General features: G+C 43.2%; 1 protein-coding gene across 5 annotated transcripts; it reads left to right on the top strand.

Moving 5' to 3' along the window:
- Positions 1-443: 443 nt before the first annotated feature.
- Positions 444-22,847, top strand: ssrp1b (structure specific recognition protein 1b). Of its 5 annotated transcripts, none has more exons than XM_029749863.1 (20): positions 444-656; positions 1,280-1,371; positions 1,601-1,786; positions 2,208-2,313; positions 2,404-2,606; positions 3,484-3,584; positions 5,775-5,904; positions 6,059-6,162; positions 6,645-6,773; positions 7,298-7,415; positions 7,563-7,666; positions 7,835-7,907; positions 8,025-8,030; positions 8,431-8,563; positions 9,151-9,196; positions 9,406-9,523; positions 9,723-9,890; positions 10,161-10,258; positions 22,042-22,228; positions 22,369-22,847. In XM_029749863.1, the coding sequence occupies exons 2-20, from the start codon at positions 1,318-1,320 to the stop codon at positions 22,432-22,434; spliced, it is 2,130 nt and encodes a 709-aa protein (XP_029605723.1). In that variant the 5' UTR covers positions 444-656; positions 1,280-1,317; the 3' UTR covers positions 22,435-22,847. The 5 variants fall into 5 exon arrangements, with proteins under 5 accessions (XP_029605723.1, XP_029605722.1, XP_029605719.1 ...); XM_029749862.1 differs by having other exon boundaries at positions 650-702; XM_029749859.1 differs by lacking the exon at positions 444-656 and having other exon boundaries at positions 1,261-1,371; positions 9,726-9,890.
- Positions 22,848-24,427: the final 1,580 nt, after the last annotated feature.

Below are 24,427 nucleotides of genomic sequence, written 5' to 3'. Positions count from 1 at the left end.
ATGTATTGCTATCATATGACCAATTCTGCGCGTTTTCGTAGGTTTCTTGCACTTGTGCAATTCACTGTGTGTAAAAACGTTTTATCAAGCCTCTGATATAGTTTTATAACATACTTGTTTTTAATTCTGTTCGATGTCTTTCCACTAGCGGTTCTGGGGGGGCAGTGCCCCTGTGACAACAATTTTGGACCCCCTAAATGTGGAGTATGTAATCATTTTTACAAAACAAATTTTTGCTATCTTTTTTTTTTACATCCGTTATTAGACAGTGGCAACGCGGAACACTAATTTAACCCACACATTTTCTAGAGGGACGGCTTTAGGCGGAACACAACAGTATCGTACCACATGCAAAACGATATGTCAACAATAACGTCTAATGTAACTGGCCCCTCTAACAGTCCAACTGGCCCCAGCTTTGCCCCCCCAGTTGAAATGGTCTAGAACCGCCACTGTATCTTCCCCCTTCTGTTTTGGTCTGATGATCAATGTGAAAGTTATAGTAAAGAAAACATTCGAAACGCAAAAAACCCAGACCAAGAGAAGAAAAAAAACGTCAAACGTAACACATACAAACCGTGATTACGTCACTTCGACGCAAAAACTTGACTTTCCCCCCACGCACAACATTGCAAGTTGACAGCTGCAACACAACGGTTAGTAATGTAAACATGACGTTATTCCACAGATCAACTATAATCGGTAAACAATAACATAATAATAGCACCATTATAGCAAGCTGTATTATATTGCATAATAGTTTTTAGATGTCATAAGGGCTATTTACATGTCTCAATTTGCTTGACAGCTGACAGCAACACATAACAAGCAAGTTTGGTTGGTTGTTATAATTTTCACTGCAAGGCCTACTGTATTAAGTTGTTGAGACATGCAGTTCACACAGGCTTCCATATAAATCATTTAGATGTATTTAATTCAAAATTTAGGCCACTTCCTGCACATAAAATGTAAATCATTGAAACAAGATATATTTTTTACAAGTGTATATAAAGAGATATATTTCTATGAGTTTGTAGTTAGTTTATACTATAGATAGTACAGTACGGTAGATACGGTAATAATATTATAATAATTATATATGCCGTTTAGCAGATGCTTTTTTTCAAGGCAAATTGCAGTTATGTGCATACACTTTATTTATGAGTGATCCCGGTAATCGTACCCACCGTCCTGGCATTGCAAGCTTTATCAATTGAGCTTTATCAATTGAGCTATAGGACTAGTATAATGAAGGCAGACTCTCTGTGTGTGGTATTAGAGAGACAGTGGCACCCGAGGACCAGAGGAATAGCTGCCATGGGCGACACACTGGAGTTCAGTGACATTTACCAGGAGGTCAAAGGGTCATGGGTGAGTGTGTGTGTGTGCTTGTGCATGTGTGTGTGTGAGCGAAAGAGAGAGAGAGGACTCGAGGAGAGGCTGTCTGTGTGTGTTTCTGCACAGCAACACATATCTGACAATGCAGTCAACAGTTAAAAACTATTGCAAACTATTCTAAATGTGAGTGTGTGTCTATGTTTACTTCAGGTGTTGCTATACTGTATATGTATGTCAACACTATTTACTGTGTCTTCCCCAGAATGATGGCCGTCTGCGGTTCGGTAGACAGAGTGTGGTGTATAAGAGCAGTAAGACAGGGAAGGTGGACAGCATCCCAGCTGCGGAACTGTCTCAGGCCCAGTGGAGACGTGTGTGTCTGGGACAGGGCATCAAGCTGACCACCAGCACCGGGCACATCTACAAATATGACGGCTTCAGAGACACGGTGACGAGAGGGATGGGAGGAAGAGAGAGGGATGAGGGGAGAGATGAGGGTAGAGGAGAGGTGAGGAGAGGAAAGGGGTGGAGGAGAGGAAAATAGGAGGGAGGGAGGTGAAGGAGGGTAGGAGAGAGGAGAGGGAGGGATATATCGTTGAGGGGAGACAGAGAGATGGAGGGAAGGATGAAGGGGAGGGAGGGAGGTATGGATGATGGAAGAGAGAAAGAAGGAGAAAGGGGAGGAAACAGATGGAGAGGTGGAAAGAGGGAAGAATGGGAATAAAAGAGAGTAAAGAGTGAGTTTGGAGTAGAAACGAGATCAGAGAGGAGTGTAGAATAGAATCATTTGAAACAGAAAAGTCAGCATGGAAAATAAACATTGTCTTCTCTCTCTCTCCACCCCTCTCCTCTCTACCCTCTCTCTCCAGGACTTTGAGAAGATCTCTGAGTACTTCAAAGCCCACTACAAAGTGGAGCTGTCAGAGAAGGAATTATGTGTGAAGGGTTGGAACTGGGGCACCACCAAATTCTCTGGTAAGGACAACACTACCACATATTCAAGTTTTCAGAGGACATTTTGGTTGTAACATTTTTGCTCCAACACAGTCTAGTTTCTGTCCCCAGGCCCTCTCCTGTCATTCGAGGTGAGCGACAGCCCAGCATTTGAGATCCCCCTGGCCAGCGTGTCCCAGTGCGCCACGGGGAAGAACGAGGTGACACTGGAGTTCCACCAGAACGATGAGGCAGAGGTGTCGCTGATGGAGGTCCGCTTCTATGTCCCGCCCGGGGACACCGCCACCACGGAAGAGGGGCCAGAACCCGTGGAGGTGGGGGGGCTGTGTGTGTGAGCGTGTGTCTGGTATAGACTTAAAGAAAGGAAAAACCCACACTCACTGAAATATTCTTCAAGTTTGAATAAAAAGATTTCGCAGCAGAGGTCAGAACAAACGTGATGGCAGCATTCATAAACGTCTGCTGTAGTCTTCCATATTAGTCCCGTATTCAGATTCAGAAAATGTTAATGTCCTCAAGAGGCAATTCATTTTGCAGCAGTTAAAGTACATACAGACAAGAACACATATTAAAATGTAAAACACAACAACAGAACGAAGCATCTGATATTGACAGAATATTTACATTAAGTCGTCAGGATAATGCATAGCCTCTCATAGCCACCAGTTTTTGTGATCTCTAATTGGTAGTTGCGATCTTGTCTCCTCGCTGCAACTCCGCAACAAACTCGGTAGAGGTGAAGGTCGAGAGACAAGCGTCCTCCGAAACATGATCTGCCAAGCCACAGTGCTTTTTGTACACAATGCTCGCTTAACCCGGAAGCCAGCCGCACCAATGTGTCGGAGGAAACATTGTCCAACTGACGACCGGAAGTCAGCTTGTATTATAGATGTTTTGGGCTTTTCAGTCCTGCAGAGCAAACTCTTCCCCACAACAAACTTCAGTGTCAGGACTCAGTGACTAGGCATCTCTGTCTGAGTAATGAGACACTCAAACGGCTTGGATTAGCAGTGAAACTGAACTGACACCAACTGTCAAGTTCAACTTTATTGGGATAAAAGTTCTACATGTTAAAACTGAAATACATAAGTATCTACAGGAGATTTGAACAAAAGTCTCTGCCAATGCCTCAAATGAATAAATGAAATGTTGATATTGTATGGAATGTAACATGTTTTTTCCTCCTCTCAGGTCTTTAGAGACAGTGTGCTGTCCAAGGCAGATGTGATCCAGGCTACAGGAGATGCTGTGTGTATCTTCAAAGAGCTGCAGTGTCTCACGCCCAGGGGCAGGTACATATGCACACACCTTTACACACATATACACACACACCTTTACACACACACACACACACACACACACACACGTGTTTACACATGCCTTTACACACATATACACACACACCTTTACATACATACCTTTACACACATATCACACACACCTTTACACACATCACACACACCTTTACACACATACACACACACACACACACACACACACACACACACACACACACACACACACACACACACACACACACACACCTTTACACACATATACACATATACATACACACACACACACACACAAACACCTTTGCACACATTTACACATATACACACACACCTTTACAAACATATACACACACACCTTTACACACATATACACAAACACCGTTACACACATATACAGTTGAAGTCAGAAGTTTACATACACCTTAGCCATATTCATTTAAACTCAGTTTTTCACAATTCCTGACATTTAATCCTAGTAAAAATTCCCTGTCATAGGTCAGTTAGGATCACCACTTTATTTTAAGAATATGAAATGTCAGAATAATAGTAGAGAGAATGATTTATTTCAGCTTTTATTTCTTTCATCACATTCCCAGTGGGTCAGAAGTTTACATACACTCAATTAGTATTTGGTAGCACTGCCTTTAAATTGTTTAACTTGGGTCAAATGTTTCGGGTAGCCTTCCATAACCTTCCTACAATAAGTTGGGTGAATTTTGGCCCATTCCTCCTAACAGAGCTGGTGTAACTGAGTCAGGTTTGCAGGCCTCCTTGCTCGCACATGCTTTTTCAGTTCTGCCCACAAATGTTCTATAGGATTGAGGTCAGGGCTTTGTGATGGCCACTCCAATACCTTGACTTTGTTGTCCTTAAGCCCACGTTTCCTCCAGCATCTTCACAAGGTCCTTTGCTGTTGTTCTGGGATTGATTTGCACTTTTCGCACCAAAGTACGTTCATCTCTAGGAGACAGAATGCGTCTCCTTCCTGAGCGGTATGACGGCTGCGTGGTCCCATGGTATTTATACTTGCGTACTATTGTTTGTACAGATGAACGTGGTACCTTCAGGCGTTTGGAAATTGTGGTCTACAATTTTTTTCCTGAGGTCTTGGCTGATTTCTTTTGATTTTCTCATGATGTCAAGCAAAGAGGCACAGAGTTTGAAGATAGGCCTTGAAATACATCCACAGGTACACCTCCAATTGACTCAAATGATGTCAATTAGCCTTTCAGAAGCTTCTAAAGCCATGACATCATTTTCTGGAATTTTCCAAGATGTTTAAAGGCACAGTCAACTTAGTGTATGTAAACTTCTGACCCACTGGAATTGAGATACAGTGAATTATAAGTGAAATAATCTGTCTATAAACAATTGTTGAAAAAATTACTTGTGTCACGCACAAAGTACATGTCCTAACCGACTTGCCAAAACTATAGTTTGTTAACAAGAAATTTGTGGAGTGGTTGAAAAACGAGTTTTAATGACTCCAACCTAAGTGTATGTTAACTTCCGACTTCAACTGTACATACACACCTTTACACACATATACACACACACACGCCTTCGTGCACACATACTGTATGCAGGGGCAGGTAGGCACACACAATCCTTATCCATGCCAAACTACACCTTCAGCTGGGGGTGAAGGTATCAAGATGTATCCCTTTCATTTGTGACTTTATTAAACAGCTGAACATGTAACTGGGGATAAGTAGAAGCTGACGGTCAGGTCAGAAAGTGCTGGAAGGGAGATATGATTCTCTGCCATAGGGTTGGCTGTGTAGACACCTATGCCAAACTCCGCCCCCCCTTTTCTATTCCTAATCTACCTTTTGCCCAGACAAGCGTTCAGACAAGCGTCCAGACGAGCGTCCTACCTACATGTACAAAATAACTCGACCAACCTGTACCCCTGCACATTGACTCTGTACCGGTACCCCCTGTATATAGCCTAGTTATTGTTATTGTGTTACTTTTTATTTTAATATTTCTATTTTTACATTCGTTTATTTAGTAAATATTTTTACACATTTGTTGAACTGCCTTGTTGGTTAAGGGCTTGTAAGTAAGCATTTCACGGTAAGGTTGTATTTGGTGCATGTGACAAATAACATTTGATTTGAAATATAAACCTCTTGCACTGTCAACCCCCCTCTCTCTCTCACACTGACTCTTTCTCTCTCTCAGGTATGATATCCGTATCTACCCCAGCTTCCTCCACCTCCATGGAAAGACGTTTGACTACAAGATCCCCTACTCCACAGTACTGCGTCTCTTCCTGCTACCACACAAGGACCAGAGGCAGATGTTCTTCATGGTGAGTACTACTGGTGTTTGAATAGTCATCACACGTAAAGACCTCAAGATTGCGTACCATTTGTATACAAATGTCTGTCTGTCTCCCTCTCACCTTCCCTCTCTCTCTCTCACTATCTGTCTCTCCCTCATTCCGTCCCTTCCTCTCTCTGTAGATCAGTCTAGACCCGCCCATTAAACAGGGGCAGACACGTTACCACTTCCTCATCCTGCTCTTCTCCAAGGAGGAGGACCTCAGCCTCTCCCTCAACATGACAGAGTGAGAGAGAGAGAATGAGAGGGAGACTGTGAGGGGAGGGAATGAGAGACATTGGGGAGATAGAAGTATGAGAGAGGAAGAGAGAGAGAGATGTTATACCGGTATCCCCTGTATATAGCCCCATTACCGTTATTTTAGTGGGTTACTTTTTTTAATGCCTTTTTTTTTAAACTTGAGTTTATTTAGTAAATATTTTCTTAACTCTATTTTCTTAAAACTGCATTGTTGGTTAAGGGCTTGTAAGTAAGCGTTTCACGGTAAGGTCTACACCTGCTGTATCCGGCACATGTGACAAATAACGTTGGATTTAATTTGTAAGTGTATGAGAAGGAATGGAAAATGTTAGAAGATATTGATCAGATTAGATAATTAGGTGTATATTTAATGCTTTTTGTTTCATTTATTTCTATTGTTTGTCTTCCTCTCTCCTCAAACCTCCTCTCTCTCCTCTCTCCTCTCCTCTCTCCTCTCTCTCTCTCTAGGGAGGAGGTGGAGAAGCGTTATGGGGGAAAGCTCAGTAAGAACATGTCAGGTTCTCTCTATGAGATGGTCGGCAGGGTGATGAAGGCTCTGGTCAACAGGAAGATCACCGTGCCAGGAAACTTCCTGGGGTAAACACTCACACGCACACGTTTACATGCATACGCACACTCACACAGAAACTTCCTGGGGTAAACACTCACACGCACACGTTTACATGCATACGCACACTCACACAGAAACTTCCTGGGGTAAACACTCACACGCACACGTTTACATGCATACGCACACTCACACAGAAACTTCCTGGGGTAAACACTCACACGCACACGTTTACATGCATACCCACACACACACAGAAACTTCCAGGAGTGAACACACATTCATACACACCCCTCTAAGACAAGACTAAACAACATGAATGTCAGCCGAGTGCAGTAGTCGACAAACTGTGCCAAATCCACATGTAAAATCAGCTGGAAATGAACGGCACATGACGTACGTAAGTGAAGTAAGTTCTGTGGTCAGAGCCGATAGGACAGCCACCTGCTGCACACAGCCGACGTTCATATCGGTCTGTCTCGTCTCCATCACACTCTCATTACACTCTAAAATAGAACTTTCTCTTAAAACTCTCTACCTCTCCCCCCTCCAGTCACTCGGGGACCCAGTGTATAACGTGTTCCTACAAAGCATCGTCAGGCCTGCTCTACCCTCTGGAGAGGGGTTTCGTCTACATACATAAGCCCCCCGTACACCTGCGCTTCGAGGAGGTGCTGTATGCCTTTTAGTTTTCCTTATGGGACATTCAAGTATCCCTTTTTGGGGGGGTTCTTTCATTCCTTCATGCGTAGGCCTACATTGGACGATAAAGTAATCTTCTACTCCTCCTCCTTCTTCTTCTTCATCCATCCATCCAGGTGTCGTGTGTGAACTTCGCCAGAGGCACCACCACCACGCGCTCCTTCGACTTTGAGATCGAAACCAAGCAGGGCACCCAGTTTACCTTCAGCAGCATCGAGAGGTGACGGATACACACACACACACACACACACACACGCTAAACTCACACTCAAACACTCACACACACATACACTTATGCATGCACACACCTTTGTCATGTCTCTCACCTTTCACTTCATCCTCTCTCTCTGTCTTTATCTCTCTCGTGCTCGTTCGATCTCTCCGTCAGAGAGGAGTATGGGAAGCTTTTTGACTTTGTGACCGCCAAGAAGCTCAGCATCAAGAACAGAGGATTCAAAGAGGTAAACATCTCACCTGTTCGCCTGTAAACTACACTATTTCACTCTTTCATTAGATGTGCTTTCATCCCTTCATCCGCTGACCTGTCCTCTCTGTCTCTCTGTGTTGTGGTCCGGTAGAAAAAGGTTGGTCCTGTACGGAGGTGGTGGTTTGGTTTTAAACTGCATGGTGTGTGATTTGGGAGAATGGTATGATCAGGATTGGGGGTATTAATTGCATTGCCTGTCTCTTATGGAATTGGGGTGGGAGGGAGGAGTCTAAATCTGTGTATGTTATTACTGATGATAAAGCAAATTAACACATAACTTGGTAAGTGAGTCAACATTTTACATGTTGTTCACTGTGTATATGTATATTTCCCAGAGTTAGTTAGCATCTTTACATGGGTTGTCTGCGTTTTACAATTAATGATATTGCTGTGTATTATTACAGTATTACTATATATTTACTATGACACTACTGTGTATTTACTATGATACTACTGTGTATTTACTATACTACTATGGTGTGTTTTTGTCCTGTCAGGGTATAAAGGGTAAAGATGACATGTTGGAGGACTCAGACGAGGACCAGCACGATGCCTACCTGGAGAGGATGAAAGAGGAGGGCAAGATCAGAGAGGAGGCCAATGACAGCGATGACTCCGATGGAGAGAGCGGTGAGTGAAAGGAGGCTTGGCCAATCAGAGGGCGAGAGCAGTGAGTGATAGGAGGCTGGGCCAATCAGAGGATGAGAACCGTGAGTGACAGGTATAGCTGAGCGATTATTTAGGTTGGTTCAGTTTCAGTTTGATTATTAAAAATCACGTTTTTTGATTTTGGTTTAGATTATTTTTTTTAAACATTAAATGCATAATGCATAATGCATTATGTTTTTTTTTTAAATACCTCGCCAAGCAACTGCTCTCTACCCCTCTTGATAACACATTATTCTGTCTCTCGTGTCTGCCCTGACCGGACAAGTAGGCACGCAATGGATCATGGTCATTGTAGTTAATTACCATGTTTACTGCACTAAACAGTGTAGAATATTGGCCTGTTGGAAATTACAACTCCTTACTATATCACACAGTTCGGGCTTGACCTGATTTATCTCTACAGTAACTGCACCTTGGGATCACAGAAAAAAAACCGAAAAGAAATGGAACTCAAATAATTGAACCGATGTCAGTCAATTAGTTCAGAGGGTGAGAGCGGTGAGTGACAGGAGGCAGGGCCAATCACAGTTCTTTCTCTTGTCTTCCAGATGAGTCTTTTAACCCTGGAGAGGAGAAAGATGACATAGCGGAAGAGTGCGTATTAGTTTTCAATCCATCACTCCCTTATCTTTACCGCTTTTTATCAGTCAATTTCTTTCACATTCCCTTCTCTCTTCTCATCCTGCCTCCCTCTCGCTCACTTGCCTCCTTTCTTTCACTCTCCCACTTTCTCTTGCTCTCCCCCTCACACTCTCTCTCTCTCCCCCTCCCCGTCTCTCTCTTTCTTTTTCCTTCTCTCTCAGGTATGACAGTAAGGCATCAGCCAGTGACAGCAGTGCAGAGGAGGGAGACAGTGACAGAGAGAAGAAGAAGAGACCAGCCAAGAAGGCCAAAGTAGTGAAGGAGAGGAAACCACGCAAGGTAAAGGAGGGGGGGAGGAGAGAGAGGGAGGAGAGGTAAAACTAAGTACCTCATCTGAAATGAACCCTCCCTTCCTTTCTATCTCTCAACCTCTCTCCTCTTTCCTCTTTCTCTACCTTCACCTCTGTTTTTCTCCCTCTTCCCTTCCTCTCTCCCTCCCCCTTTTATCCCCTCTCCCTCCTTTACTCTCTCTCCCCAGAAGAAGCCGAAGGACAGTGGCGCCCCCAAGAGGCCGATGAGCGCTTATTTCCTGTGGCTGAACGCGAGCCGCGAGAGCATCAAAGCAGAGCACCCTGGGATATCCATCACAGAGATCTCCAAGAGGGCCGGGGAGATGTGGAGGGAACTGGGGAAGGAGCAAAAAGTGGTGTGAGAGAGGGAGGGGAAGAGGGAGGGAGAGAGAGAGAGATACCAGTACTGCAATTGTCCTCCTCTCATCCTTCCCTCTTGTCTTTCTTTTGCTCTCCCTTTCATTAGTATGTGAAAATGTAGTTCATTGTAAAATGCATCTTGTTGAATTATTGACTATCTCTGTCTTTCTTTTTCTCCACCCCATTCCCATCTCTCTCTCTCTCTCTCTCTCTCTTTGTCTCTCCCTTTCTCTCTCCCTCTACCCTTTTCTCTCTCTGTCTGTCAGGAGTGGGATGGGAAAGCAGAGGAGGCGAAGAAGGACTATGAGGTAGCGATGAGGGAGTACAGAGAGAGTGGAGGAGGATCCTCTGCCCCCTCCAAAAAGTACAGTATCATGTCCCAGTTAAACACCTACAGTTGAAGTCGGAAGTTTACATACACCTTAGCCAAATACATTTAAACTCAGTTTTTCACAATTCCTGACATTTAATCCTAGTAAAGATTTCCTGTCTTAGGTCAGTTAGGATCACCACTTTATTTTAAGAATGTGAAATGTCAGAATAATAGTAGAGTGATTTATTTCAGCTTTTACTTCTTTCATCACATTCCCAGTGGGTCAGAAGTTTACATACACTCAGTTAGTATTTGGTAGCACTGCCTTTAAATTGTTTGACATGGGTCAAATGTTTAGGGTAGCCTTCCATGAATTTTGGCCCATTCCTCCTGACAGAGCTGGTGTAACTGAGTCAGGTTTGTAGGCCTCCTTGCTCGCACATGCTTTTTCAGTTCTGCCCACAGATTTTCTATAGGATTGAGGTCAGGGCTTTGTGATGGCCACTCCAATATCTTGACTTTGTTGTCCTTAAGCCATTTTGCCACAACTTTGGAAGTATGCTTGGGGTCATTGTCCATTTGGAAGACCCATTTGCGACCAAGCTTTAACATCCTGACTGATGTCTTGAGATGTTGCTTCAATATATCCACATAATTTTCCTTCCTCATGATGCCATCGATTTTGTGAAGTGCACCAGTCCCTCCTGCAGCAAAGCACCCCCACAACATGATGCTGCCACCCCCGTGCTTCACGGTTGGGATGGTGTTCTTCGGCTTGCAAGACTCTCCCTTTTTCCTCCAAACAAAATGAAAACCATTATGGCCAAACAGTTCTATTTTTGTTTCATCAGACCAGAGGACATTTCTCCAAAAGTACGACCTTTGTCCCCATGTGCAGTTGCAAACAGTGGTCTGGCTTTTTTCATGGCAGTTTTGGAGAAGTGGCTTCTTCCTTGCTGAGCGGCCTTTCAGGTTACATCGATATAGGACTCGTTTCACTGTGGATATAGATACTTTTGTAGCTATTTCCTCCAGCATCTTCACAAGGTCCTTTGCTGTTGTTCTGGGATTGATTTGCACCTTTCGTACACCAAAGTACGTTCATCTCTAGGAGACAGAACGCGTCTCCTTCCTGAGCGGCATGACGGCTGCGTGGTCCCATGGTATTTATACTTGCGTACTATTGTTTGTACAGATGAAAATGGTACCTTCAGGCGTTTGGAAATTGCTCCCAAGGATGAACCAGACTTGTGGAGGTCAAAAAACAAATCTGAGGTCTTGGCTGATTTCTTCATATTTTCCAATGATGTCAAGCAAAGAGGCACTGACTTTGAAGGTAGGCCTTGAAATACATCCACAGGTACACCTCCAATTGACTCAAATTATGTCAATTAGCCTATCAGAAGCTTCTAAAGCCATGACATCATTTTCTGGAATTTTCCAAGCTGTTTAAAGGCACAGTCAACTTAGTGTATGTAAACTTCTGACCCAATGGAGGTAAAATCTATTTTTCATTTGGAAGAGTCAGCTTTTTAAACCAACATGGCTCAGTTTAAATTGTTTTTACATTGTAGTAAAACAAAATCTCATTTGATATGCGTTTTGACATAAAATTACTACATTCTGCAATTATCATAGTAACAGTAACAAACGTGATTGAGAGAAAAACAACAGTAGGAGGTCAGCATTTGAAAGGAACAATTACGTTTCAGTATTCCACTGTTCAAAATAAAAAAGCACCATATTGTCTGTAAACAATTGTTGGAAAAATGACTTGTGTCATGCACAAAATAGATGTCCTAACTGACTTGCCAAAGCTATCGTTTGTTACCAAGAAATTTGTGGAGTGGTTGAAAAACTAGTTTTAATGACTCCAACCTAAGTGTATGTAAACTTCTGACTGTACATACTACACTCTTACAAAAAAAGGTTCTGGATAGAACCAAAAAGGGTTCTATGCTTGCTTCATACAGTGCATTCGGAAAGTATTCAGACCCCGTTCACTTTTTACACATTTTGTTACGTTGTAGGCTAAAAAAAAAGGCAGCCAGCTTGGAGTTTACCAAAAGGCACCCAAAATGACCCTCAGACCATGAGAAACAAGATTCTCTGGTCTGACGAAACAAAGAATGAACTCTTTCGCCTGAATGCCAAGCGTCATGTCTGGAGGAAACCTGGCACCATCCCTACGGTGAAGCATGGTGGTGGCAACATCATGCTGTGGGAATGTTTTTCAGCGGCAGGGACTGGAAGACTAGTCAGGATCGAGGGAAAGATGAACGGAGCAAAGTACAGAGAGATCCTTGATGAAAACCTGCTCCAGTGCTCAGAACCTCAGATTGGGGTGAAGGTTCACCTTCCAACAGGAAAACGACCTTAAGCACACAGCCAAGACAACACAGGAGTTGCTTCAGGACAAGTCTCTGAATGTCCTTGTACCCGATCAAACATCTCTGGAGAGACCTGAAAATAGCTGTGCAACGACACTCCCCATCCAACCTGACGGAGCTTGAGAGGATCTGCAGAGAAGAATGGGAGAAACTCCTCAAATACAGGTGTGCCAAGCTTGTAGCGTCATACCCAAGAAGACTCGAGGCTGTAATCGCTGTCAAAGGTGCTTCAACAAAGTACTGAGTAAAGGGTCTGAATACTTATGTAAATGTAATATTTCCATTTTTTTTTTTTTATACATTTGCAACATTTTCTAGAAACCTGTTTTTGCTTTGTCATTATGAGGTATTGTGTGTAGATTGATGTGGGGGGGGAAAAAACAATTTAATCCATTTTAGAATAAGGCTGTAACGTAACAAAATGTGGAAAAAGTGAATGGCTGTAAATACTTTCCGAATGCACTGTACATGGTTTCTACATCTACACCGATACCTGAACTATAGACCTCGGTTTAAAAGCTGACAGTGTTTTTATATACTTTTATTTTATTTTGAATCCTTGCGGCTCTGTTGGGCTAAATTGCTGTGAGCGCCGCTATCTATCCCGGGATCCTGCCAGATTCCGTACAGGGGGAGAGACGAGAAAGCCCAGCTAGCCTAGCTGGTTCGGCGGGCTCAAATGGAGGCCGCTATCTAACGCAGGAACTGTGTTTACTTTGCTTTGTTCCGGGACAATGTGGACCGCGCTGACTTTCAATGTAGCAACTGCTTGCTTGCGGAGGACTACTGGAGTGAAGTAGCTACTCTTAGCAAGCAAGTAGCAAACCTACATAAGCTACTGGGGAACCCACGCCCACCTACTTTTTATTTTTCTTCCACCCCAGTAGCCGGACGCCGCTCTGGTCTGGTGGTAGTTTCGCCGCCATATCGCGGCTCTCCACAGCCGACTGGCCGGTGCTTGGCAGGGTTCCATCCCCGAAGGGATCTCCCCTTTTCCTAGAGAACGTTACAGTTCTCGAACCAACCAACCAGTCATGGAGTTACGTCACTCGCCTTGGAAGTCGAAGAAGGCGTCCTCTGGCAACGGGGGTCTCCATGGAGATGTTGAGCCCGGAACTGACACACACCAAAAACAGATTTGTCGCCCTGGATCCAGAGGTTCCGGCACCTTCTTCCTGAGTGGCTTCCCAATCAAGATCCTATCCGGCGGTAGCTGCGTCTTCGTCCTCTGTTCTGTCTCCCTCTCCGGTGGCTTCTACCTCGGGTTCAGATCCTCGGAGCTCCCAGACCGTGAGGCTGCCTGAGAGACCGGCCCATTCAACATCACCAGCTGTCATCATAGGCAGCTCTATGGTGAGAAACATTTAGGTCCCCAAGGCAAAAACCCTGTGCTACCCAGGAGCACAAGTACAGAACATAACAAGGCTGCTTCCGACTGTTCTACCACAGATGCCGGGAGCTGACACTGTCGTAGTCCATGTGGGGTCAAACGACATCAGGAGGGCTAGCTCTGAACATCTGAAAATGGATTTTAAAGAACTGATTTTTGCATTAAAATAATTTCAGGTCCAGTACCAACGTTGAACCGCGGGTGTGAAAGATTCAACAGACTGCTGGCGTTACACATCTGGCTAAAAGACTACTGTAGCTCTGCTGGAGTCACTTTTATTGATAACTTTGACACCTTCTGGAAACAGAAGATACTCTACAGGAATGACGGAGTCCATCCAAATCATCTTGGCTCCTGGACTCTGTCCATGCATTTCAAGGCTGCGTTGAAACAATGACTGGTAAATGATCCAAGACCAGCTCAGTTAATCCCTACCATTGTGACAATGAGTCGTCATAATGCTGCATCAAATGTACATGATTTTAGGGGCATTGTAAAAAACACAATGTAGGTAATTTAATTGATGTACCCCTAATTTCACCGAATACATCTGTTTATCCTACAGCTATTGTAAGCAGTAATCATGAGCCTATAAACCAGAGTTACACTGTTAGCACTGAGGCGGTGTGCAATAGTAGGAAGACCACTTTATGCAGCTCACCCTGCACTATCAGCTCCAATGTAAATAACATGAGTAAGTCTACCTCTGATAAGCTTCTCAGTAAAGCATTAAAAACAATCAAGCAACCCATAAAAGTGCTAAAAATAGCCCATATTAACATACAGTGAGGGAAAAAAGTAGTTGATCCCCTGCTGATTTTGTACGTTTGCCCACTGACAAAGGAATGATCAGTCTATAATTTTAATGGTAGGTTTATTTGAACAGTGAGAGACAGAATAACAACAAAAAAATCCAGAAAAACAAATGTCAAAAATGTTATAAGTTACATTTTTTTACATTTTAGTCATTTAGCAGACGCTCTTATCCAGAGCGACTTACAGTAGTGAATGCATACATTTCATACATTTTCATACATTTTCATTTCATGCATTTTATTATTATTATTTTTTTTTGTACTGCCTAAATTGATTTGCATTTTAATGAGGGAAATAAGTATTTGACCCCTCTGCAAAACATGACTTAGTACTTGGTGGCAAAACCCTTGTTGGCAATCACAGAGGTCAGACGTTTCTTGTAGTTGGCCTCCAGGTTTGCACACATCTCAGGAAGGATTTTGTCCCACTCCTCTTTGCAGATCTTCTCCAAGTCATTAAGGTTTCGAGGCTGACGTTTGGCAACTCGAACCTTCAGCTCCCTCCACATATTTCTTATGGGATTAAGGTCTGGAGACTGGCTAGGCCACTCCAGGACCTTAATGTGCTTCTTCTTGAGCCACTCCTTTGTTGCCTTGGCCGTGTGTTTTGGGTCATTGTGTTTTGGGTCATTGTTACGCTGGAATAGCCATCCACGACCCATTTTCAATGCCCTGGCTGAGGGAAGGAGGTTCTCACCCAAGATTTGACGGTATATGGCCCGTCCATCGTCCCTTTGATGCGGTGAAGTTGTCCTGTCCCTTTAGCAGAAAAACACTCCCAAAGCATAATGTTTCCACCTCCATGTTTGACGGTGGGGATGGTGTTCTTGGGTCATAGACAGCATTCCTCCTCCTCCAAACACGGCGAGTTGAGTTGATGCCAAAGAGCTCCATTTTGGTCTCATCTGACCACAACACTTTCACCGTTGTCCTCTGAATCATTCAGATGTTCATTGGCAAACTTCAGACGGGCATGTATATGTGCTTTCTTGAGCAAGGGGACCTTGCGGGCGCTGCAGGATTTCAGTCCTTCACGGCGTAGTGTGTTACCAATTGTTTTCTTGGTGACTATGGCCCCAGCTGCCTTGAGATCATTGACAAGATCCTCCCGTGTAGTTCTGGGCTGATTCCTCACCATTCTCATGATCATTGCAACTCCACGAGGTGAGATCTTGCATGGAGCCCCAGGCCGAGGGAGATTGACAGTTCTTTTGTGTTTCTTCCATTTGCGAATAATCGCACCAACTATTGTCACCTTCTCACCAAGCTGCTTGGCGATGGTCTTGTAGCCCATTCCAGCCTTGTGTAGGTCTACAATCTTGTCCCTGACATCCTTTGAGAGCTCTTTGGTCTTGGCCATGGTGGAGAATTTTGAATCTGATTGATTGATTGATTGCTTCTGTGGACAGGTGTCTTTTATACAGGTAACAAGCTGAGATTAGGAGCACTCCCTTTAAGAGTGTGCTCCTAATCTCAGCTCGTTACCTGTATAAAAGACACCTGGGAGCCAGAAATCTTTCTGATTGAGAGGGGGTCAAATACCTATTTCCCTCATTAAAATGCAAATCAATTAATAACATTTTTGACATGCGTTTTTCTGGATTTTTTTGTTGTTATTTTGTCTCTCACTGTTCAAATAAACCTACCATTAAAATTATAGACTGATCATTTCTTTGTCAGTGGGCAAACGTACAAAATCAGCAGGGGATCAAATACTTTTATCCCTCACTGTATGTAGCCTAAGAAACAAGGTCCATGAAGTCAATAACTTGCTTGTAACAGATGACATTCCTATTCTGACTATCTCTGGAACTCACTTAGATAATACCTTTGATGATACACTGGTAGCAATACATGGTTATAACATCTACAACATCTACAGAAAAGACAGAAATACAACGGAGGCAGTGTTGTGGTCTATATTCAGAACCACATTCCTGTAAAGCTTAGAGACGATCTAATGTTAAATACTGTTGAAGTAATATGGCTCCAGGTTCATCTGTCTCACCTAAAGCCCATTCTTGTGGGAAGCTGCTATAGACCACCAAGTGCTAACAGTCAGTATCTGGATAATATCTGTGAAATGCTTGATGTATGTGATATCAACAGAGAAGTATATTTTCTGGGTGATTTAAATATTGACTGGCTATCATCAAGCTGCCCACTCAGGAAAAAACATCAAACTGTAACCAGTGCCTGCAACCTGGATCAGGTTGTCAGTCAATCTGCCAGGGTAGTTACAAACAGCACAGGAATTAAATCATCAACATGTGTTGATTACATCTTTACTAATGCTGCAGATATTTGCTTTAAAGCAGTATCCAAATCCATAGGATGTAGTGATCACAATATAATAGCCATATCTAGGAAAACCAAAGTTCCAAAGGCTGGGCCTAATATAGTGTATAAGAGGTCATACATTACATTTTGTAGTGATTCATATGTTGATGATGTAAAGAATATTTACTGGTCTGTGGTGTGTAATGAGGAGCAACCAGACGCTGCACTTGACGCATTTATGAAAATACTTATTCCAGTTACTAATAAGCACGCACCCATTAAGAAAATTACTGTAAAAACTGTTAAATCCCCTTAGATTGATGAGGAATTTAAAAATGATATGGTTGAGAGGGATGAGACAAAAGGTATGGCAATTAAGTCTGGCAGCCCAACTGATTGGCAAATGTACTGCAAATTAAGAAATCATGTGACTAAACTAAAGAAAAATAAACTACACTATGAAACAAAGAGAAATTATATAAAGAATGATAGTAAAAAGCTTTGGGGCACCTTATAAGAGATTTTGGGGGGAAAAGCTAACTCGGCTCCTTCATTCATTGAATCAGATGGCTCATTCATCACAAAGCCCACTGATATTGTAAACTACTTTAATTACTTTTTCATTGGCAAGATAAGCAAACTTAGGGATGACATGCCAGCAACAAAGGCAGACACTACACATCCAAGTATATTGGACCAAATTATGAAAGACAAGAATTGTACTGCTGAATTCCATAAAGTCAGTGTGGAAGAGGTGAAAAAAATATTGTTGTCTATCAACAATGATAAGCCACCAGGGTCTGACAATCTGGATGGAAAATTACTGAGGATAATAGCAGACGATATTGCCATTCCTATTTGCCACATCTTCAATTTAAGCCTACTAGAGAGCATGTGCCCTCAGGCCTGGAGGGAAGCTAAAGTCATTCCGCTACCCAATAAGAGTAAAGCCCCCTTTACTGGCTCAAATAGCCGACCAATCAGCCTGTTACCAACCCTTAGTAAACTTCTGGAAAAAAAGTGTTTGACCAGATACAATGCTATTTCACAGTAAACAAATTGACCTCAGAATTTCAGAATGCTTATAGGGAAGGACAATCAACAAGCATAATACTTACACAAATGACTGATGATTGGCTGAGAGAAATTGATGATAAAATGATTGTGAGGGCTGTCTTGTTAGACTTCAGTGCAGCTTTTGACATTATCGATCATAGTCTGCTGCTGGAAAAACGTATGTGTTATGTCTGAACACCCCCTGCTATAATGTGGATAATGAGTTACTTGTCTAACAGAACACAGAGGATGTTCTTTAATGGAAGCCTCTCAAATATAATCCAGTTAGAATCAGGAATTCCCCAGGGTAGCTGTTTAGGCCCCTTGCTTTTTTCAATTTTTACTAACAACATGCCACTGACTTTGAGTAAAGCCAGAGTGTCTATGTATGACTCAACGCTATACATGTCAGCTACTACAGCGACTGAAATGACTGAAACACTCAACAATAGAGCTGCAGTTAGTTTCAGAGTGGGTGGCAAGGAATAAGTTAGCCCTAAATATTTCTAAAACTAAAAGCATTGTATTTTGAACAAAACACTCACTAAACCCTAAAGCTCAACCAAATCTTGTAATAAATAATGTGGAAATTGAGCAAGTTGAGATGACTAAACTTCTTGGAGTAACCCTAGATTGTAAACTGTCATGGTCAAAAGATATTGATTCAGTAGTACCTAAGATGGGGAGAAGTCTGTCTATAATAAAGTGATGTTCTGCCTTCTTAACAACACTATCAACAAGGAAGGTCCTACAGGCCCTAGTTTTGTCGCACCTTGACTACTGTTCAGTCGTGTGGTCAGGTTCCACAAAAAAGGACTTAGGAAAATTGCAATTGGCTCAGAACAGGGCCGCACGGCTAGCCCTTGGATGTACACAGAGAGCTAATATTAATAATGTCCATGTCAATCTCTCCTGGCTGAAAGTGGAGGAGAGATTGACTTCATCACTACTTTTAGGTATTGACATGTTGAATGCACCAACCATGTTGAAGTTGGTCTGTCTAAACTACTGGCACACAGCTCGGACACCCATGCATACCCCACAAGACATGCCACAAGAGGTCTCTTCACAGTCCCCAAGTCCAGAACAGACTATGGGAGGCACACAGTACTACATAGAGCCATGACTACATGGAACTCTATTCCATATCAAGTAACTGACGCAAGCAGTACATTTTAATTAAAAAATCAGATAAAAAAAACACCTTATGGAACAGCGGGGACTGTGAAGCAACACAATCATTGGCATAGACACATGCATACACACACACACACACGGTAAAATACGCACTATACATACACATGGATTTAGTACTGTAGATATGTGGTAGTGGTGGAGTAGGGGCCTGAGAGCACACAGTGTGTTGTGAAATCTGTGAATGTATTGTAATGTTTTTAAAATTGTATAAACTGCCTTAATTTTGCTGGACCCCAGGAAGCCAAAGCAGCAGCTAATGCGGATCCATAATAAATACAAATACATTGTCACGCCCTGACCTGAGAGAGCCGTTTTTCTCTGTTTGGTTAGGTCAGGGTGTGATATGGGGTGGGCATTCTATGTCATTGTATTTCTTTGTTTTGGCTGAGTATGGTTTCCAATCAGAGGCAGCTGTCTATCGTTGTCTCTGATTGGGAATCATACTTAGGCAGCCCTTTTTTCCTCCTTCAGTGTGGGATCTTGTTTTTGTACAGCTCAGTATAGCCTGCAGAACGTGACGTTCGTTTTCCGCTGTTTGTTGTTTTGATTTAGTGTTCTGAGTTATAATAAATATTGAACACGCCGCACCTTGGTCTCCTCTCTACGACGTTTGTCACATACATCTGCATTGCTTGCTGTTTGGGGTTTTAAGCTGGGTTTCTGTATAGCGCTTTGTAACATTGTCTGATGTAAAAAGGGCTTTATAAATCCATTTGATTGATTGATTGATTGATTAAGATTCAATATAGAACCGAAGTTGGTTCCATATAGAATCCTGTAGGAAACCCGAGGGTTCTATATGGAACCAATTTTGGTTCAGTGAGAAGAAGCCCTTGGGTTCTGATCGAAGAACCCTACAAAGGGTTTTATATAGAACCTTTACGGGTGCCATATTCATGGGTTGCATATTTCATCACAATATTGTTTTGAACGTTAATTTTGGACTGATGCCCAACTGAGCATTCAGTGCATTACAGTGGCTTGGAAATACAATGACATTCAAAAGGAGACAATAATTAGTAGGAAAACCTTTTGTCATCATTTCGATGTCACCAGATTGACTTTAGATGCAGCTAGCTAGCTGGCTAAGATTGAGGAGAGGCCACCGGATTTTAGCTCGCTAATGTTAGCATTGCTAGCTATTTTTGACAAACTTTGCTAGCTAATGACAACATTGCAATCTGTCTAAAGTAAATTTGATGACATGATAATGGTGGCAAAGTTCTTTCCTACTAAATATTTGATTACTTTAGCAATGTCATTGTATTTCCAGGCACTGTAATGCAATTTAGACCTAACAGTAGTTAGCCTCTGTCCAGAATGACTGGGTTTATCACCACTTTAGGGCACCACCGAGTGACGGAGGTGCAACCTATGAATATGAAGCAAGCACTAGAACCCTTTTTGGTTCTATCCAGAACCTTTTTTTCTAAGAGTGTAGATACAATTGATGCACTACTTGTATATAATTTGCAGTATATATAACGTTGGGTGGTTTCCCAGACCCAGATTAAGCATACTGCTAGACTAGAAATACTTTCTAATTGAGATTCTCCATTGAGCATGCTTTTTAATCCAGGACTAGGTTTCTGTCACGCCTGCTCCCGCTTCCCCTCTCTGGCGCTCGAGGGCTCCCGTCATTACGTACACCTGTCACCATCATTACACACATCAGCGCTCATTGGACTCACCTGGACTCCTTTACTTTGTTGATTGCCCCTCTATATCTGTCTGCTCCTCAGTTTGTTCCCCGTGTCAGCATTATTGTCGTTTTGTTTTCCCTTGTCCAGACGCTGTCCATACGCTGTCCATATTCTGTTCCTGTCCGTCTATCCTTAAATGTTCACTCCCTGTACTTGCTTCTCGTCTCCAGCGTCGGTCCTTACAGAATGCTGACACCACTATTTGAATCATCATGGAGTTTGTGTTTTTTGTTTTTGGTGGTGACGTCGGGTCTGGGTGCCGCCGCCTGTGGAACCGGGGGTGCCTCAGCTGGCTCGTCGGGCTTCCACGCCTTAGCTGGCTCGAGAGGTTTTCTTGCCTCGTTTGGGTCAGCAGGCTCCCATCCCACGACATGCCTCAGTCGGTCCATCAGGCTCCCATGCCTCAGCCGGCTCGTCAGGCTCCCACGCCTCAACGGGATCGTCAGGATTTCACACCTTAGCCGGCTCGTCGGGCTTCCACGCCTCAGCCGGCTAGTCCAGCACCATGCCTCGGCAGGCCCGTCAGGCTTGCCCAAGTGGGACGCCAGGTGGCACCCCTAGAGGGGGGGGTACTGTCACGCCTGCTCCCGCATCCCCTCTCTGGAGCTCGAGGGTGCCAGACTGCCCTTCATTATGCACACCTGTCACCATCATTACGCACATCAGCGCTTCATTGGATTTACCTGGACTCCTTTACTTTGTTTATTGCCCCTCTATATCTGTCTGCTCCTCAGTTTGTTCTCCGTGTCAGCATTATTGTCGTTTTGTTTTCCCCTGTCCAGACGCTATCCATTTTCTTTTCCTGTCCATGTTTCATTAAATGTTCACTCCCTGTACTTGCTTCTCGTCTTCAGCGTCGGTCCTTACAGTATCATAGATTATCATGTAAGAGTTTTGCTAAACATAACAGCAAAAGGTGCATCATATTTGAAGTATTTTTGTCTGAATGTTTGCTTATTTATCATGTCTTTAATCTATCACTTTCTCTTTTTCATGTGTTCAGGGAGAGGAAAAAGAAGGGAGGGAAGAGGGATGAGAAGAATAAGAAGGGGAAGTCTGGTGGAGGGAGGGAGCGAGAGAGGGAGAGGGAGAGGACGACAGGAAACGACAGCTTCAAGAGCAGGGAGTTTATCTCCAGCGAAGAGAGCTCCTCAGAGTCAGACAGAGGCAAGGGTAAACGCAAACGCAAGGTGAGGACATATGCACACACACACAATGTACTTCACATATAAAACATTTTGCTACAAGTATGGCATTTCAGACAATTGTTTTGTTTAATCATGTTCACGCCTCTTCTTTTACCCTCTCTCTCTCTCTCTCTCTCTCTCAGGGTTCAGATGAACAAGAGGAGGAGGTGGCCTCGACCCCACCCAGTTCTGACTCAGGATCAGACTGAGGCGCGCCTGAGAGCAGAGAGAGAAAGAGAGGGAAGGACATGGAGAGGTGAAAAGAGGGGTTGTGAACTCTCTACCGCCCTCCGTTCCTCTCTCTCATACGCTCGTTCTATTCTATTTTAAAGCACAGGAATCAAGTATGAAGATAATTCATACCGATGTATTCAAAGAATATTCTGTCCAGGAATTGTAAAACTATCCCCCTCATCTCAGGAAGCGAAAAATTGTATTTAATGATTTTAGCCCAGTGCAAAAATCCCATAACCTGACCAGTGTCATGACTACATTTCCCAGCTACACATGCATGACACTGTCTGTTGGTTTAGGCTGTGAACAACTCAGGTAAAAACCCTTGCCTGCTGTGAAATGTAGTTTTCCAGAATATTACTGAATTAAATATTATAAGTAAATGCTCTTTTCCATGTCTTGAGTGTTTTGGTGCTGACTGGTGTAAATGCTGTCTTTCATATAACGTTACACATGTTCACAAACACACACACACATAAACAACCATTTGCTATTAGCGAAGCACAATAAACATTCTATGGTTATTCCACGTGGTTTAGAAGGATGTGTGGTGTTGGACTGAGTTAGAGGAAGGAGGAGGGCTGTGGTTTCAATATACCATGGTGTGGTCAACTATGAGCAGTGAGAATGACAGGGAGGACCGGAGAGAGGGATGGATCGATGGAGGAGGCCTGTCTTTTAAGTGTCTGTGCGTAATCTGATACTGATTACAAGCGTTCTAAAGGAACACAATCTCCTGCTCTCTCTCTCTCTCTCTCTCCTGCCATACTATCAATTCTCTCTCCCCTCTCCTTCTCAGCCAACCACAACATCTATTTTCTTGTTCTTTCTCTCTCTGTCACACTCCCTTTTGTTCTCCTTCTCTCAGTTTCTCTGCACACCCCTCTCTCCAACCACATCTTCTGTATATGACAGCTACATTGTTTATCTACCACAACACTTCACCTCTTCTCTCTACATACTATCCCTGCATTGATATACCTTTTAACAGTAGATATATTTTTTATTGTCACATACACCGGATAGGTGCAGTGAAATGTGTTGTTTTACAGGGTCAGCCGTAGTACAGCGCCCCTGGAGCAAATTAGTGTTGTGCCTTGCACATCGACAGATTTTTCACCTTATCAGCTCGGGTATTCGAACCAACCTTTCAGTTACTGGGCCAACGTTCTAACCGCTAGGCTGCCTGCCACCCTTTCCATCATGTCCTTCGTCTTTTTTGTTGTTTCTCTCTCCCCTTATCATCGTCTGTTCTCCATCCCCTTCTCCTCCATCTTCTGTCTGTCCTCTCCATCCCTCTATCTCTCTTCTTCCTCTCAGACCACTTACTAGGTAATCTAATTGAAGGTGTGGATGAGTTTTATTTATCATCTATTAAGTCAATTTCCTTTCTCTCTCCATCTCTTTCTCTCAGTCTCTCCCCCAGCTGTCTTTCTTTTTCTCCCCCTCTCTCTTGTTCTCCAATTTCTAAGGAAATCTAATAAGTTGGAAAGAACTTCCTAGTATCTGTGATCTCTAACGGCGCCACAATCATCATTATGACAAATATAACTCTCTGGGCACATCCCAAATGGCGCCCTATTCCTTATATAGTGCACTACTTTTGACCAGGGCCTATAGAGTGTAATTTGGGACTTAGCATCTGTCTCTCTCTTAGCCCAGAGAGTTATGGTGTACTGTATACTAAACAGGGTCATGCCATAAAAACGTACAATCCGTCGTACATTGCTTATTTAGCAGATGCTCTTATCCAAAGAGACTTGCAGGAGCAATTAGGGTTAAGTGCTTTGCTCAAAGGCACATCGACAGATTGTTCACCTAGTCTGCTCAAGGTTTTGAACCAGTGACCTTTCAGTTACTGGCCCAACGCTCTTAATGACTGGGCCACCTCAACCTGAGGAATTGTAAAGGAAAACCACCCAAAAACAATATTTTGGCATTTGTTTCATTAGTCCATTGTTGATATAG

The sequence above is a fragment of the Salmo trutta genome, chromosome 4 (genome assembly GCF_901001165.1).
Source record: "Salmo trutta chromosome 4, fSalTru1.1, whole genome shotgun sequence".
NCBI lineage: Eukaryota > Metazoa > Chordata > Actinopteri > Salmoniformes > Salmonidae > Salmo > Salmo trutta.
This window is presented reverse-complemented; position numbering and strand designations above follow the sequence as displayed.